This window comes from Danio rerio, chromosome 13 (genome assembly GCF_049306965.1).
Source record: "Danio rerio strain Tuebingen ecotype United States chromosome 13, GRCz12tu, whole genome shotgun sequence".
Taxonomy (NCBI): domain Eukaryota; kingdom Metazoa; phylum Chordata; class Actinopteri; order Cypriniformes; family Danionidae; genus Danio; species Danio rerio.
This window is the reverse complement of record NC_133188.1, coordinates 408,410-426,871: the sequence shown is the minus strand read 5'-3', so window position 1 is coordinate 426,871 and position 18,462 is coordinate 408,410. Positions and strand designations below refer to the sequence as shown.

Sequence of the window (18,462 nt, the reverse complement as noted above, 5' to 3'; positions counted from 1 at the left end):
GGTACACCTTACTAGGGTCGGACCCTCTTTTGCCTTCAGAACTGCCTTAACCCTTCATGGCAGAGATTCAGCAAGCTACTGGAAATATTCCTCAGAGATTTTGCTCCATATTGTCATGATAGCATCACACAGTTGCTGCAGATTTGTCGGCTGCACATCCATGATGCCAATCTCCCGTTCCACCACATCCCAAAGCTGCTCTATTGGATTGAGCTCTGGTGACTGTGGAGGCCTGTCTATATATTGCTGAATGCAGTTGTATTTTCACGTTTTAGTTTTGTGATGTCATATTACCCAAACAGAAGTTTCATAGATTGAAAAACATGAGTAATAAATACATTTCTGTGTATTTAAATATGTCAAAAAACCCTTTTGTCATGCAGTTTTTTATTTATTTTTCTGTCTGATGCCCATGCATTTGTGTCACATTTCATATCTTGTATGATATTTTATAGACTTAAATGACATGAAATATAGTGTACACATATTTACACGTGAAACACGAAGAATAAAGATTTAGTTATGTTGCACATTTGAAAAAAGAAAAAAATATATACATTTCAATATATTGAGCAATGCATATGTTGCAGTTCTGGGTATTTATGTGCATAGTCACATTATGTTATTGTCATATTATTATGTAAGTGTCACTTTAATCATTCATTTATTTTCTTTAACACAGGGAGAACATGCAACGTGTCACCACCCTAAGTATGAATTATAATAGTTACTTATATATTAGATATATATAATAGATATATCATATTTTACATATAATAAAGCCTGAAATGATTCATACCCAAGCCAAATTCTGACTTGAAATTTAAATAACAGCCACAATGAGGACTTTTGTACATACTTTTTGGAGAAAGATAATGAATATTGTCTTTTTTTGGTAAAAAAAATAAAAAATAAAAAAATAACTTACTAGTTAAATAGAAGTTACTTAAAGTCAGATTTTTCCAGGGGTATGAATATTGTAAATATAACATTGTTTATTATTTGTGCAGTCTCCAGGCCGGCAGGGGTCGCGCGTGTGTTCTGCAGCGGGAGATCAGCGTGTGTTGTTCAGTTCAGCACATGTAGAGCAGCAGCGACATGCAACAGAGGAAAATATAAACGTGTGCTGCTCTTCCTCCTCGTTTAAAGGTTTATTTGTGTGGATAATAACACAGATATATTAATAATATCTCCTACTGTCGACACTCCGCGAGGGATGAGCCATGAAGAACCGCGGCGGTTATAATATTGACCCGAGACTCAAACACAGAGTCCACCAGGTAACACACAGCTCTAATATACTAACTTACAGTGTTTTTCTACCATACTATAGACTATAATCATGTAAATATATATTATAATATTTACAACTTTTTATTTATGAATGCTTCAGTATACTGTATTATTAGCTATAGTGATAAATACTGTAGTATACATGAGTGTTTACCACAGTAAACTGGTGTGTTGTTGTATAATATACCCTACAGCTGTTGAAAACTCCATGCCCAGTTGTTTATGTTACTGTAGTGGTGCTACAATAACTGACTAATAACCCCAACAGATTAATTCAGTATGGTTAAAACACTATAGTGTTTACTATAAATCACTGCGGTAAATGTAAAATAAGATTGAAGAATACAGAAGAGTAAACATGTAAGTGACGTAATGCTCACACACACTGAACGTGTTAAAGTATTATAAGGACGGTGATTAACATCATCTGAGTAAAAACTGAAGTGTACTACAGTGCTTATTACAGTGGATCAGTTCACTGTAGTTCATACTGCAGTATGCTGGAGCATTCATTAACATAGTTGTACACACAAAACAAAACTATGGTGTTTGCCAAGACATTACTACAGTATTTCTTGCTGTGAGCAGTGTTTAGGAATCAGATCTTGACCTCAAAATCCTCATCAGTTATATATCTGAAATCAGATTTATCTTTCTAAAACCTTTATAACATTTAAATGGGGGAGGCGCGGTGGTCTCACAGCAAGAAGATCGCTGGTTTGAGTTCCAGCTGGGTCAGTTGGTGTTTCTGTGTGGAGTTTGCATGTTCTCCCCGTGTTGGTGTGGGTTTCCTCCGGGTGCTCCGGTTTCCCCCACAGTCCAAACACATGCGCTATAGGGGAACTGATCAACTACACTAGCTGTAGTGTATGGGTGTTTTCCAGAACTGGTTTGCAGCTTAAAGGCCATCCGCTGTGTAAAATATATGCTGGAATAATTGGCGGTTCATTCCGCTGTGGCTATCCCTGATAAATAAAGGATTAAGCTGAAGGAGAATGAATGGCTGGTCATTTAAATGTGCTGTGATCTCTTGTTCTTTGATGGATTTTTGCAGGTGCAGTTTTAAAACAAGTTTAATTTTGACAAATTTGTTGATCTGATGGTGATCAATAATATGTAATGTAATATATTGTTGTTTTTTGCATTAAAATAAATATATATATTTTTTCATTTTTTATTTTGAGTTTTCAGAAGAAAATACATATATATCTTACAAAATCTCTCATACAGAAAGAGACTTAAAGATCTTGTATATGCTTTGTATTTTCTTCTCTTTAACAACAAGAACAACTATGAACAGTAAAACATGGGGAGCTACAAGTCCTTTAGAAGTATTCTTTTAAAGAAGAAAAGATACTTATTTATACAATGTTACATTTAGGTTACAGTTCAAGAAAAATTCGGGCCTATTGGTGAAATATACTCAGTCCATTTACTCCAAATTAGAAAAAAGTATTCTGTTTGTGTTCTTAATGAAAACGGTAGTTTTTCCATGACATATATAGTGTGCACTGTATCAATCCATTCTTCAACTGTAGGTGACTCTAAAAATAAATATTTTTGAATGATTTTTCATAAAGTTGATTTCATTTAGTTTCATTGGTTTTTTTGTGAGTTTTATTTAATATGGATTTTCTTTTTTTATATAATAAAAAAATATATAAATAGTTTTTTAATGTTTTTTTTATTTAAAAGCTGGTGAAATGTTATAAGGGGGTTGCCTTTAATCACAAAGACCCCATAACTGTTTATATTTCTCTGTGTTTACTCTGTGCTGGTGTTTATTTTGTGTTCCAGTACCTGAAAACACGTAATGATCAGTATGTGGACGTTTCAGCGATGGCGTCTGAGCTTCAGCAGCAGTTCCGGTGGGTTTCCTCCAATCTTTTTTACATACATTTCATATAATTTTACATAACTTTTCTCTTAATTCAAAGGACAGTTGTTTAACCTTGTTTTTAATTGTTGGTTTGTGTTTTTGTATTTTTTTAGGATTGAGTACGGCCGGAGGAACAGGACGGCTTTCAGGATTCAGGTGGAGAAAGGTCTGGATCACTTTGCATGAAACCTGTGCTTTAGAGAGAAATCTTGTACAGCACTTAAGGGATTTGTTGTAGATTTTAAGAGTTGCATCCAAGATGTAAGATTGAGAAAAACATTCAAAATAAGTTCTATAATATACACAGTTATAGTCAGAACTATTCGCCCTCCTGTAATTGTATTTTTCCATTATTCCCCAGATTATGTTTCTCAGATTCAGGAGTTGTTCTCAGTGTTTCCTCTAATATTTGTTCTTCTGGAGAAAGTCTGATTTGTTTTATTTGGGCTAGAATAAAAGCAGTTTTTAATAGTGTTAAAGTCATGTTAAGGTCAATATTATTCACCCCTTCAGCAATATTAGTGTTGGATTGTCTCCAGAACAAACCACTGTTATACAATAACTTGCCTAATTACCCTAACTTTACCCTAATTACCCTAGTGAAGCCTTTACATGTCACTTTAAGCTGAACACTAGTGTCTTGAAGAATATCTAGTCTAATATTATGTGCTGTCATCATGATGAAGAGGAAACACATCAGCTATTACTTTATGCATGTATATAAATATCCCCCTGGGGTGTAAATAAAGCATGATGAATGTAGTGTTGATGTGCCATCTGTGCAGTGTTTGCGCTGATATGCAGCGAGTCTGATTCTGAATTCTCTGCTCTGGAAAACAAACATCTGGCCAAAAGAGCGAGACGCAGCCCAGAGGATGGGTAAACACACACACACACACACACACACACACACACACACACACACACGCAGTTTCCACATCCATCATCACTTCACTGTATTATTACTCTGCTGTTTGCTCTCTTTATTTGGTGCTGATGTTTTCCAGCGACGGCAGCCACATCACAGCGTCCAGCACAGACAGCGAGGATGATATTCCTGAACATGAAGTAAAGCAGCACGTTAACCGCTACACAAATACCTGATATGAATGCAGTACATTAATTAAAGGCACAATATGTACCATTTCACATGATGGACGTGTGCATAACCTTATTTTAATATATGGGCTCTTATGTGTGCTTATGAAAACTGTCAGTTGTGTCATTTTAAATGCGAAGATGACATTGTTGGAGATGTTTTTGTTTTGACATCTTGACGTTACCAAGACAACATAACCTGTCATAAATCTGTCATGAACTTGATTGTTATGAGGCTGTTATAATCGTGTCATGAATTTTATAACAGCTTCGTTAATAGTTTGCTTCTCTTTAATTACAGTGGCACAAGTTAACTTGTCGTTAAAATATGATTAAATATTAATGATGCTGTTATGGTCGTGTAATATTAAAGTTAGAGTACTATTGACTCTGATAATGAGACAGTCTTTATGACAGATTCAGTTTGCTTTACTAAAAAAAGTTATCAAAAATATTCATGACTGATTTTCCCAGTACTGGGTTGCAGCTGGAAGATCATTCCCTGTGTAAAACATATGCTGGAATAGTTGGCGGTTCATTCCGCTGTGGCTTTCCCCTGATAAGTAAAGGGACTAAGCTGATGGAAAATGAATGAATGAATATGAAAACTCTGTCATCAGTTACTCATCAGTTACAGTTACTGACCCCTTACATTATTTCTCCAGCACACGAATCACATGAACAGTTCCCTGACGTCACTGTATCAGAGAGGAGCAGCAAACGCCAGCAGCAGCTCGACGACTCAGAGGAGCCTCAGCGATGACTGGATCATTGATAAAACTGGAGACCGAGGACAGGAGAGCATCCTCATCGATCTGTGTGAGGAAGAGTCATCCAGCACCACGGTACATATCAGATCTCTGTGTTTTACCTGCTGCTGACAGCTCAAATCAGTCAGGGAAATCTTGCCTGTTAGAAAATAATGCACACGTGAGGTGGTTTATTGAAGCATCATTCATTCATTGATGCATTTATTTATTCACTTAAGTATATTTATTCATGCATTTATTTGTTTTTCAACACAGTCATTCACTCATGCATTCAATCGTGCATTTATTCATGCATTCATTTCAACATTCATGCATTCATTTATTCACACATTTATTCATTGACATTCATTCCTTAATTCATGCAATCATACATTTATTCATTCATGCATTGACACATTTATTTACTCATGCATTCATTCGTTCATTGACACATTCATGCATTGACAGTCATTCACTCATGCATTCTATTGTGCATTTATTCATGCATTCATGGGTATATTCATGCATTCATTCATTCATACATTCATTTATTCAGTCACACATTAATTCATTCATTGATGCATACACGCCTTTATTTGTGTAATCATTCATGCATTTATTAATTCAAGTATTCATTCATGCTTGGACTCATTTATTCACTCATGCATTCATTCATGCATTTGTTTATTCATTCGTTCACCCATGCATTCATCCATTTATTGACACATTCATTTAATTATGCATTAGTTTGTGCATTTATTCATTAATTGATGCATTTATTATTAATGTTTATTAATTCAGTTATTAATTATTTCATTCATTCATTCACTTTTGCATTCATTCCTTGATGCATTTGTTCATTAATTTATTGATTCATTAATTCACTTAAACATTCATTCATGTGTTCATTTATTTATTCATGCATTGACACATTCATTCACTCATGCATTTATTCATTGACACATTCATTTATGTGTTCATTTATTTATTCATCCAATCATTGATCCGTGCATGCATTCATTCATTGACACATTCATTCATGTGTTCATTTATTTATTCATGCATTGACACATTCATTCACTCATGCATTTATTCATTGACACATTCATTTATGTGTTCATTTATTTATTCATCCAATCATTGATCCGTGCATGCATTCATTCATTGACACATTCATTCATGTGTTCATTTATTTATTCATGCATTGACATATTCATTCACTCATGCATTTATTCATTGACACATTCATTCACTCATGCATTCATTTGTGCATTTATTTGTTAATTTAATCATTCATGCATTTATTCACTCGTTAATTCTTTCTATCTTCATTCAATATTTATAAAGAATCCATTATTTATTTGCCTCATACTGTAAATAAAAAAGGTCAGAATGTTCAATACCATAGTCCTACATGAGTACAGTAAGTCTTTTATCGTTTTCAGAATCAGAGAGATTCATCAAGGCTGGAGAAGGAAAAGAAGAGTGTAAAGCAGAAGAGGCAGAAGAAGAACAAACTGGAGGAGGATTCAGAAACCAGTGCTGGAGTACCAGCTAAAAAGAGTGAGTGATCATCACACAACACACATGAGTTCTGCTCTAGCAGTCTTCAAGAGCATCTATCATGCAGGAATGACCTTCATAAGGGCTTTAAACCTGGTTGTGTGTCAGCGGTGTGTGAATATCTCCAGCCTCTGATGCTCAACATGAATGAATTGTGTTTGTTCTAATCAGACTTGATGCAGAATCACTTTGATTGACATTCTCCCTTTGTACGTGTCATCAGAGGGGGAAAGCCCCGCCCACTAGTGCCCATCTCTCCATCTCATTAGCATGTCCAGCAGGCCTGAGTGAGAAGCAGCCGTCTGTCCATTAGCCATTAGAGTGTTTGAGCTGCTGTAGATGATGTCAGCATAGACTAAGAGGATTATAGATGTGGAGTTGTAGATGAACAGAGACAGAAGCATCATGCACACACACACACTGAAACACACACACACACCTGACCAGCACTCACAGCACACACACTATGCTGACGCACAGCCATCTGTAGCTCCGCCCTCTTCTGAAAACAGCACCATCTCATTTGCATTTTAATGTATTATAATAATGTTGTTGCAGGTGTGTGTTGCTTTTCTTACTTGTTTCTGGTCCAAATATCTACAAACTCTTAAATCAAGAAGCATTTTCTAGACCAGCACATAACCTAGTGTTGTTTTCAGAAATAATTGTAAATATATTTGGACTAGAAACCAGACCCAGACTCTGTGTATGAGAAGTGTGTTGTTGCAGTGTGTAACGGATGGTTGTTCTGCTCTTCAGGTAAGGTGAAGGGGTTCGAGCTTCAGTTCTCCTCAGTCAAGTTTGAGGATTTCGGTGGCAGTGATGAAACTCTGGAGGTTTGAGCTCTTCTGTTGTGTTTCTCCGTCTGTCCTGCTGGCATACATGTGTTTGACTCTCTCTCTCTCTCTTTCTCATTATGTGTGTGTGTGTGTTGTCCAGGAGGTGTGTAAGCTGCTGATCCACATGAGGCACCCAGAGGTGTACCAGCGGCTCGGTGTGGTTCCTCCACGTGGGTTCCTGCTGCACGGCCCGCCCGGATGCGGGAAAACACTGCTGGCTCAGGCTGTGGCTGGAGTGAGTGACCACACACACACACACACACACACACACATATATAGAGACATGCACATACATACACACACGGCGAGAGAGACACACACACACACACACACACACATATATAGAGACATGCACATACATACACACATGGCGAGAGAGACACACACACACACACAGGGTTGTGGAGTAAAGGCTTGTGCGATGATTTTTGCTGGTGATATCTAAACACCTTCAGCATGCGCTGGGGCGGTTTGCTGTCGAGTGTGACACAGCTGGGATGAGAATCAGCACCTCCAAGTCCGAGGCCATGGTGCTCCACCAGAAAAAGGTGGTTTGCCATCTCCAGGTTGGAGGAAGGTCCTTACCCCAGGTGGAGGAGTTCAAGTATTTTGGGGTCTATTTCACGAGTGAGGGAAGGATGGAGCATGACATTGGCAGGCGGATTGGTGCAGCAGTAATGCGGTTGATGTACCGGTCCGTTGTGGTGAAGAAGGAGCTGAGCCGAAAGGCAAAACTCTCGATTTACCGGTCAATCTCCGCTCCTACTCTCACCTATGCTCATGAGCTTTGGGTCATGACTGAAAGGACAAGATCTCGGATACAAGCAGCCGAAATGAGTTTCCTTCACAGGGTTGCAGGGCGCACTCTTATGGATAGGGTGAGGAGCTCTGACACTCGGGAGGAGCTCGGAGTAGAGCCGCTGCTCCTCCACATCAGGAGAAGTCAGCTGAGGTGGCTCGGGCATCTGTTTTGGATGCCTCCTGGACGCCTACCTAGGGAGCTGTCCCAGGCATGTCCCACCGGGAGGCGGCCTAGGGGAAGACCCAGGACATGCTGGAGGGACTCTTGGCTGGCCTGGGAATGCCTCGGCATCCCCCCGGAGGAGCTGGAGGAAGTATCTGGGGAGAGGGAAGTCTGGGGTTCTCTCCTAAGACTGCTGCCCCTGCGACCCGACCCCGGATAAGGGGATGATGATGATGATGATGATTATCTAAACAACACTAATGTGAGTGTTCACACTGATGTGCTGGACTTACTGATTGTGTCTTGTTTCTACTCCAAATATCTGAAGATTCTTACTAGACAAGCGAAAACAAAAGAAATAATTTGCCAGAATGAGCTGTTTTACCTTAAAACAAGCAAAATAATCTCATGTCAAAACTAAAACAAGGCTTTGTGTCTCTCTCTCTCTCTCTCGCTGTGACTTTCTCAACTCAAGTCTATTGATTGGCTCGACAAATGTTGCGAATGTTTTGCCAAAGCATTTAGAAAGTTTACATTGAAAAGTACATGCATGTATAATAATAAAGAAACATAGTAAACAGTAAATAAAAAAAAGATATATATATATATATAATTAAATGAAAAAGCATAAATAATATATCATATATATATATATATAAAAAATAAAAATATCAATAGATATCAGAATAAACTACATTTAACAATCAACATTCTATTATAAAACAGTAGTAAAACAATATTACTCGGTATATTTACAATGCTTTATTACTAATAATCTCTTATAATAATTCCCTCTCTGTCTGTCTGTCTGTCTGTGTGTGTGTGTGTGTGTGTGTGTAGGAGACCGCTCTGCCGCTGCTGAAGATCTCTGCTCCAGAGCTGGTGTCTGGAGTGTCAGGAGAGTCTGAGCAGAAGCTGCGGGAGCTGTTCGAGCAGGCCATCGTAAGAGAAACACACAACACATTTACAGCGCTACATTCATTCAGTTCAACTCAACTAAAGTGTACTAGTCACAATAATCATGGCTTCAGATCAGCTTCACATGAGCTGCACATCAATACATCACAGTCACCGTCTGAAAAGGGAAGGAGTTGTGTGGAGGATTGGCAGTATATCAGCGTAATTCACCTGCAGTTATACAGTGTCTTTCCAAAACAAGTCATATTTACATGCAGGGGTAATAATAATGATGCTGCTGGGTCATTTACATCCTCTCTGGGCTGATTTTGAGTCTTAATTTGGCCACAATGTCTCTGTGTGTCAGCAGATGTGATGATTCTTGCTGACAAATCTGACTTTGACACACATTTTGGGAAAATGCTTTGAATATTTTCAAGAACTCCTCAACACACTGTTCAGACGGACTCCGCTTTGGTGATGTTGCTGCTGTTTTGCTACATTAACTTCCATTATAATCACTTTTATTGACTGTAAAGCCGTGACCGCAGATCATCCTGCATTACTGACTGCTGCTGGTTCCCCTGTTGAGTTTAATTTATTAATTCATTTAATTGTAGTTTATAAATTAGATTTTATTTATTGGTGTGTGTTGTTATTTGTTTAACTGTATGTGTATGTGTGTGTGTGTTCTGCAGAGCTCCGCACCCTGCATCCTCTTCATCGATGAGATCGACGCCATCACACCCAAACGAGAGACGGCGTCTAAAGACATGGAGCGGAGGATAGTAGCGCAGCTGCTCACCTGCATGGATGGTGTGTGCGTGCGTGCACGCGTGTTCTCTAGTATCTGACATGCCCCGCCCATGTTTGTGTGTGTGTTTGCGTGTGTTTGTGTGTGTAGTAAATGTCTAGTCAAATATTAAATGCTGCCATCATGGCAAAGATAAAAGAAATGGGGTATTAGAAATGAGTTATTAATGAGTTATTCTAATTATAAATGTGTTGGAGAAAATCTAAACAGGAGGAGAATAATTCTGTGTATATCTAGAATTATAGTCATCATGCTTGTTGTGATCAACTCTTTACCTTGTTTGTGTGTGTGTGCGTGTGTGTGTTCATTCTTCAGACCTGAACTCGATGTTGGAGCCGGCTCAGGTGCTGGTCATCGGAGCCACGAACCGTCCGGACTCGTTGGACCCGGCTCTGCGGCGCGCCGGCAGGTTTGATCGTGAAATCTGTCTGGGGATTCCTGATGAGGGCGCGCGGATGAAGTAACTCAACACACAGCGCTACACACAACACTGACTGATGAAGCAGTGGTTCACTCAGTAATATTCATTTCCGACTGCAGGATCCTGAAGACTCTGTGCCGTAAAATCAGGCTGCCGGACGACTTCGACTTCAGGCATCTGGCGCGGCTCACTCCGGGGTATGTGGGAGCAGATCTGATGGCGCTGTGTCGAGAAGCAGCCATGAACGCCGTCAACAGAATACTGCTGGAGCCCACCACTGAAGACCAGACCACACCGGTACACACACACACACACACACACACACACACACACACACACACACACACACACACACACTCACTCACTCAACAGAGGAACGTCCAGCACTTTATTACAGCAGAACAAAGCCTATCAGGATTATGAGCAGCCTGACTCTGACACTAACTTGACCAAACAGTGAGCTCTACATTTATTAATATATTTATTCAGATCTGTCCAGTTTACTAATATATTATATATTGTTATTTGTTAATATATATTGTTAATATATTGTTCATTATTAGTTTCTGTTAACTCACTGTGCTATACTTTACTGTACCATATCTTACTATACCATACTCTACTACACTATTCTATACCCTATCATACTATACTGTACCCTACTACACTATACTATACCCTAGCCTGCTATAATATACTCTACCCTACTACACTATACTATACCTTATCCTGGTATAATATACTCTACCCTACTACACTATACCGTTCTATACTCTACCCTACTAAACCTTAGTTTGCTATACCCTAATGTACCATAACAAACAAACAACAGTATACTATAAAATATGCTACCATACTGTACACTACTACACTATACTGTACCCTACTAAACTTTACTGAACCCTACTACACTATACTATACAATACCCTACTATACTGTACCCCACTATACTATTATATACCCTATAATACTATTCCTTACCCTACTGTACTGTACCCTACTTCACTATACTATACCTTACTACACTGTACCGTACTAAACCCTACTATGCTGTACTCTAATATATCATACCAAACTACACTATACTATACCTTACCCTACTATACTGTACACTACTGTACTATACCCTATTATACTATGCACTACTAAATCATACTATACTATACCACATACTACTATAATCTGCCCTATTATACTAAACTATGCTCTACTGTACTTTACTATACTGTACTTTGCTGTGCTGTTCTACACTATATCCTACTATACTAAACAACGCTCTACTATACCATACTATACAATGCTAGACTATATCCTGCTACCATGTACTATACTATAAGATACAACAGCTGGTGTGAAGTGTGTAAATGTGTGTAAATAGGTAATTTGTCACACTTGTAAAGCACTGTAAAAGTTTGCAAGTGCATCTGCAGACGGCTTGTAGCTGTAACTGTAAGTTTGTGTGTGTGTGTGTGTGTGTGTGTGTGTGTGTGTGTGTGTGTGTGTGTGCATCAGTGGTGTTCCTAACAGCAGCTTGTTTCCCTGTCAGACATTAGCTCTGGCTCGTCTGCTGGATCTCCTGAAGAGCAGTGTTTCTCTGAGTGAGGATCAGCTGGCGGCTCTCTGCGTCCTCATGTCAGACTTCAGCTCTTCACTAGTCAGAGTCCAGCCGTCCGCTAAGCGTGAGGGGTTCGCCACGGTGCCGGACGTCACCTGGGCGGATGTAGGAGCGCTGCAGGACGTCCGTGAGGAGCTCCACATGGCCATCATGGTACAGCTGCACTGCAGATATTCACACTACTGCCGTCCAGCAGGATCTTACTCTACCTCTGTCTGTGCTGCTGATAAACTCCATGCATCTCCAGCAGATTCTGTGCCGGTGGAGGAAACTGCACCCGGTTTGACCAGCTGTAGACAAAGTCATGTTCAATTTCCAAAACATTTATCGAGAGCGTATACAGCAGTTTATTATTTAATGAGTAATAATTACAGCAGACAGTATTTTTAATCAGTTTATTGCATGTGTGTATGGATATATACACGGTAGTCAACATTCATAGTGGATCATCACCAACCTTCACCAGAACTGTCCTATATCTACTGTCCTAAATCTGTTGAACACTCATTACTGCTACAGTCTGATCAACTCTTTTAATCCACTTTAAATGTTGGCAGAGCGAGGATATTTCTCACACTATCTCCCACTCCATTCCTATTCTGGAGAAACTCTTATTTCTTTTTGTTTATTATCATATCTGCTAGCATACCCTACTAATCCCCACTATACTATACCCTACTATTCTGCACCATACTACTGTATACCCCACTATACTATACTATACCCTACTATTCTGTATCATACTATACTACACCCAACAATTCTATTCCCCACTATACTCTACTATGCTACTGTATACTCTATTATACTATACCCTACTATACTGTACCATACTATACCCTAGTACTCTACTGTACCTTACTATACTATACCATACTATACCCTACTATGCTGTACCTTCATATATTGTACCATACTACCCTAAACTACCAACCCTACTATACTATACTGTACCCTGCTATACCCTACTATACTATACTGTAACTTACTATAATAAATCCTACTATATTGTACCCTACTGTACTGTATCATATACTGTGAGGGTCTCAGTGAGGGTTATCGCCATCGTTGACTATTAAACTGCAAAACATTTAAACTAATAAAACCAAGAATAAAAACTGAATTGTGTGACCAATATCAGATATTTATATAAAGGATATTATTCATTAATATTTTAGAATGATTATTTATAATAATATTTAAACACACACACAGTCATAATTAATATATACACAGTCATTATTTATATATATATATTTCTCATCTTGTCTTGCTTATTTTGTCCTCAGCTGATTACATGCCTGTACTACACACTACTGTACTCTACATTCCTCGTACAGTTTTGATGTTGGCAGAGCGAGGACATTTCTCTCAGTATCTCCTAGTATATGCTTATTCTGGAGAAAGTCTCATTTCTTTTAGTCTGATATATAATATAAAATATATTTTTTCATTGTAATGATATTATTAGCCTCCTTAAGAAATAGTTTTTTAAATTTGCTTTGGTTTTTTATGTCTCCAGGCTCCCATCCAAAACCCGGAGCAGTTCAAGGCTCTGGGTCTGAGCGCTCCCGCTGGACTCCTGCTGGCCGGACCCCCCGGATGTGGAAAGACCCTGTTAGCCAAAGTCAGTCCATGTTCAGTTCAACTTAATCTTAATCTCAACATGGAGAACACCTGAGTCTGCTTCATCATCTTGTGTGTGGAAGCAGCTCCAGCAGCCAGAACAGTGCCTTGATGAGGGAGATCTGAATATATTTCCCTTTTCTTTTAGCTTCCTTTGCCTTTTAGATTTTTGCAGAAAATGAGCCCTGTGATGTACAAAATGTTCATACAGTTATGTTTATTGCAATATTTATATTCATACAATTTTTATGATTCATAGTTATGTTCATCTGGAAATGTAAGACGCTAACACTCTGGCAACACTTTATTTTGGTGTCCATGTGACATGCAACTAACTTGAATAAGTACACATCATAATTATTAGTGTGTTATTATTATTATTATTATTAATAATAATATTTTCCTTGGTGCTTAAATGTAAAGTGGCATTGTATCAAGTGCAGTGTAAAATAAAGCTTAACCCACCAGTGTAGCATTGCATTACAAAAGGCTAAACGTAGGTTATAAACCAAATACATGACTATAACATCACCGTTAGGCACTTTATTTAAGATAATTCTGAAAATGATTATAATTAATCATTTGTTTGCCTGTTGACTAGCGAGTGGACGAGTTACATGTCAGCACAGCGTCTGTAGTCGTTTGATTGCGTGTGGTTTGGGAACGGTGTAATAATGTGCTCAGTTTGATGGCAGTACTCTTCATCAGTCTCTCTGTGTCTCGTTACAGGCCGTCGCTAATGAATCCGGCTTAAACTTCATCTCTGTCAAGGGTCCAGAGCTGCTGAACATGGTGTGTGTGTTTTACACTCAAAACATTTGAAATTCACAATCCAAATCCATTTAAAGGTGCCATATGATGAGAAAACACCCAGGCGGAGCTGAATAATAAGAGTTCAGTATGTGTAAAAGAGCACACCTTGAGCCAGTGTAAAATCACTGTGCCAGTCAATCGATGAAGTGGATAAACACATCACCGCATTATGTGGGATTACATATGTTTATCTGTTGTTATTACTTGCTGGCATGGGGTGGATTTGGGGCTTGTTCTTTATAATGTGGAAAACTTTGAATAAAAACAGGCCAATCAGAACAAAACCCACTGTTAATCTACACAGGGCATTAATATTCGCGCCTCAGGCTGCTTTTGATTGGCTGTAACATTTCCGAGTGGGATTACAGCAATGATCAATATTTTACTTAAGCTCATTTTACACTTACCATGCATGTGAGACTCTTATTTTGAATAAAGACTAAACCGCACTGTGGTATTGCATCTGTACTTTTGCTTACAACGCGTCACTGACCGTAAACAATAACAGGATTAGTTCATTTCTGTACTATTAAGCAGACGGCAACACGTCTTCATATGCAGCGTCTGATTCCTGCACTTCTAAAAAGCTTTGTGGAGAACTTACAAAGCCTACTGTGTAGATATCAGAGCGCAACGGGACTTAAACAGCACCTTTAAAGAGAGCATGCATGAAGGTCAAATAAGAGGTGAAGAAAGGATTTAATGAAGTGTGTGTGTAAAGTGTGTGTGTGTGTGTTGTGTTTGTGTGCAGTATGTGGGCGAGAGCGAGCGCGCCGTGCGGCAGGTCTTCCAGAGAGGCAGGAACTCAGCGCCCTGCGTCATCTTCTTCGATGAGATCGACGCTCTCTGTCCTCGCCGCTCCGAGCACGAGGTGAGAAAACACCGAGCAAAACACAGTCTAATGCAGAGAGCTCAGAGTTTACGCTTCTGTACTTTCTGTGTGTGTGCATTTGTGTGGGTATGTTTGTGTGTGCATCTGTGTGTGTGCGTTAGTGTGCTTTATGAGGACATGCATGATGTCCTCGTAATGTAAAACTCTTGAAGATCATGCTTAGGGAGTTTTGACGTTCAGTGTGTCCGCAGGTGTTCTGTGAGGGTAGGGTCATATAGTAAGCTCTTCTTACAGTATAAAATACAGTACAGCTATGGAGAGTCCTCAGAAATCACTAAATTATCCTGTGTGTGTGTGTGTGTGTGTGTGTGTCAGTCAGGAGCCAGTGTCCGTGTGGTCAATCAGCTGCTCACGGAGATGGACGGTATGGAGAATCGCAGACAGGTTTTCATCATGGCTGCCACTAACAGACCCGGTAACACACACACACACACACACACACACACACACACACACACACACACACACACAAAGACACAAATATACAAGTGTAGGCACAAAACAAGGACACACAAAAACATACAGATATATATACACACACACACACACACACACCGGACATCTCAGCCTAGACACACACACAGACACAAGTATGGGCACATACACACATACAGACTTGTGAAATCCCTGAGGTGTGTTTCTGTGATGATTGTGTGTGTGTGTGTGTGTAGACATCATTGACCCGGCTGTGCTCAGACCAGGACGACTGGACAAAACTCTGTATGTGGGTTTGCCGCCAGCCGCTGACCGACACGTCATCCTCAACACCATCACTAAGGTGCACGCTCACTCGCACTCAGATCTGTCCTCATGCCCTGCTTCTGTTGAACACCAGAGGGAGATACTCTGAAGAATGCTGGAGGAAAAGGATGTTTTGTTCCTGCTGTGCAAGTCAAATATAAAACGCCCCCTGCTGGACAACACTTTTGCTGTGTCTTAAATTACAAAAAGTCAAATTTAGGCTTTTAAAAAGTCTTAAACTGACTAAAATATTGTGTTGTAGGTCTTAAATCATCTGAAACAGGTCTTCATTTTACTTTGTCTGAGTAAAGTTACTCAATTGAGCTGACATCTGTCCTATTCCCAATCACTCTAATGGTCAAGTCCACAATTATGCTGTTTTAAAGCTTAATATAAATGAAACAGATGAGTTCTGAACACATTGACCCCTCACAGTTATCATGAAGGGGAATATCAGCTATACACACCAAAAGCAGTTTTAGTAGCAGACTGTGAACGTGTGTTTATCAGCTGTAAAGTCGCCAAGTTAACAGTGGAGTCAATGAAGTGTGCTCTGTTTTGTAGCCAGCCCCCAGTGGCCAGTGGAAGAATTACAGTCTCAGTTACTTCCTTATGAGCTTCAGAGGGAGATGCAGTTTTTTCTCCAGCATTCTTCAGAACATCTTCTTCTGTGAACAGGAGAATGAAACTCTGCTGTTGGACACTAAATGACAGCAGAATATTGATTTGAAGTGAACTGTGTCTTTAATTCGGATTGTCAGGGTGGAACCAAACCCCAGCTGGACTCAGATGTCAGTCTGGAGGAGATCGCCCATGACGCTCGCTGCGAGACCTTCACGTCAGTACATCTGTTCATGAGGACATCATACCTGTGTCATGCTGTGTAAATGCTGAGTGTGTTGTTGGTTTGTGTGTTTCAGAGGTGCAGATCTGTCAGCGCTGGTGCGCGAGGCGTGTGTGAACGCACTGAGAGTTCACCTGGACCCCGCACGAACACACACAGGTAATGTGTGCATATATAATGCAGGCAACATGTACACACACACACACACACACACACAGGTAAAGCACATACACAAACATACACACAGCTAACACACCTGAACCAGAAGCACTGACTGTGTGTGTGTGTGTGTGTGTGTGTGTGTGTGTGTGTGTGTGTGTGTGTGTGTGTGTGTGTGTGTTTCAGAGTCAGCGAAGGACATTAGAGTGAGCAGAGTTCACTTTGAAGACGCCTTCAAGAAAGTTCGTCCATCTGTGTCTAAGAAGGTGAGTGTTGACCTTTGACCTGAAGGTGTTTACAGTAAGCAAGACTGAGCGGTTCTACGTCATCTGCATCTTCATTCAGGGACAGTTTTTAATATTATATAAAGCTGTACTTGCTGTCATATCATCTTTACTCAACACAGAGCTGAGGAGATGCAGGCTTTACTGTTTACAGGAAGATTTACTCACTGTTTCCTCTCCCTCAACTGTTTCCAAATCATTATGAGTTTCTTCTGTTGATCACTTAAGATATTTTCAAGAATGCTGAAAACCTGTAACCACTGTAGAATAAACTAACCCTGTAGAAGTCAATGGTTACAGGTTTTCAGCATTCATTCTCAATCTGCAGGAGCTTTGAACAGAATAATTTGTCCATCTTGTTGATTATTAATGACAGTTTCTGATTTATTGCTCTCTGCAGGACCAGTTAATGTATGAAAGACTGCGGGAAACGCTGAGCAGATGACCACCGACTAACATTAATGCACTATAATAATCCTGATGCTCATTGTAGACCAGTGCTTTTTACAGAACTGAACGCTCTGCAGTGGTGTAGATTATAAATCCTGCTTCACAATGTTTTCACACGACAGTATCGCCACTGAAATTATTTTATACAATTAAAACAAAATGAGCTTGATGTGTAACTTGTCTTTGCTTACGTAGAAACTTTCCAATATTATTCTATTTTTTAATAATAAATTGATTGATTATGTTTATGTTAAATTGAATATTAGTTCTGTACAGTTCTGTTTTAATATGCCGTATTTACAGTGAGCTCCTGCATTCACTAATAGAAAATTGCAAATGTTCACATTAAGAAGCATCTTTCCTGAAGTACATTTAACTTTACACAGTTTTGTTTGCAGCATGTCTTCACCTTGACTGTTTGATTTCAGACTGTTTACAGGGTTTCTGCAGCTTTTATCAGGGTATAAATTTAAGACTTTTATAGACATTATTAAGACCATTCTGAATGAAATTTTAGTCT

At 39.3% G+C, this 18,462-nt stretch overlaps 1 protein-coding gene across 1 annotated transcript; it reads left to right on the top strand.

Moving 5' to 3' along the window:
- The first annotated feature begins 1,095 nt into the window (after positions 1-1,095).
- Positions 1,096-18,058, top strand: nvl (nuclear VCP like). The gene is given in 23 exon segments (NM_213484.1): positions 1,096-1,280; positions 3,091-3,161; positions 3,286-3,338; positions 3,958-4,051; positions 4,180-4,240; positions 4,936-5,115; positions 6,465-6,582; positions 7,342-7,418; positions 7,522-7,656; positions 9,226-9,327; positions 9,981-10,098; positions 10,412-10,556; positions 10,637-10,814; positions 12,065-12,286; positions 13,656-13,760; positions 14,489-14,551; positions 15,324-15,443; positions 15,780-15,879; positions 16,136-16,242; positions 16,967-17,043; positions 17,126-17,208; positions 17,395-17,474; positions 17,893-18,058. Coding segments are annotated over 23 exon segments (2,391 nt in total). The 5' UTR covers positions 1,096-1,223; the 3' UTR covers positions 17,938-18,058.
- Positions 18,059-18,462: the final 404 nt, after the last annotated feature.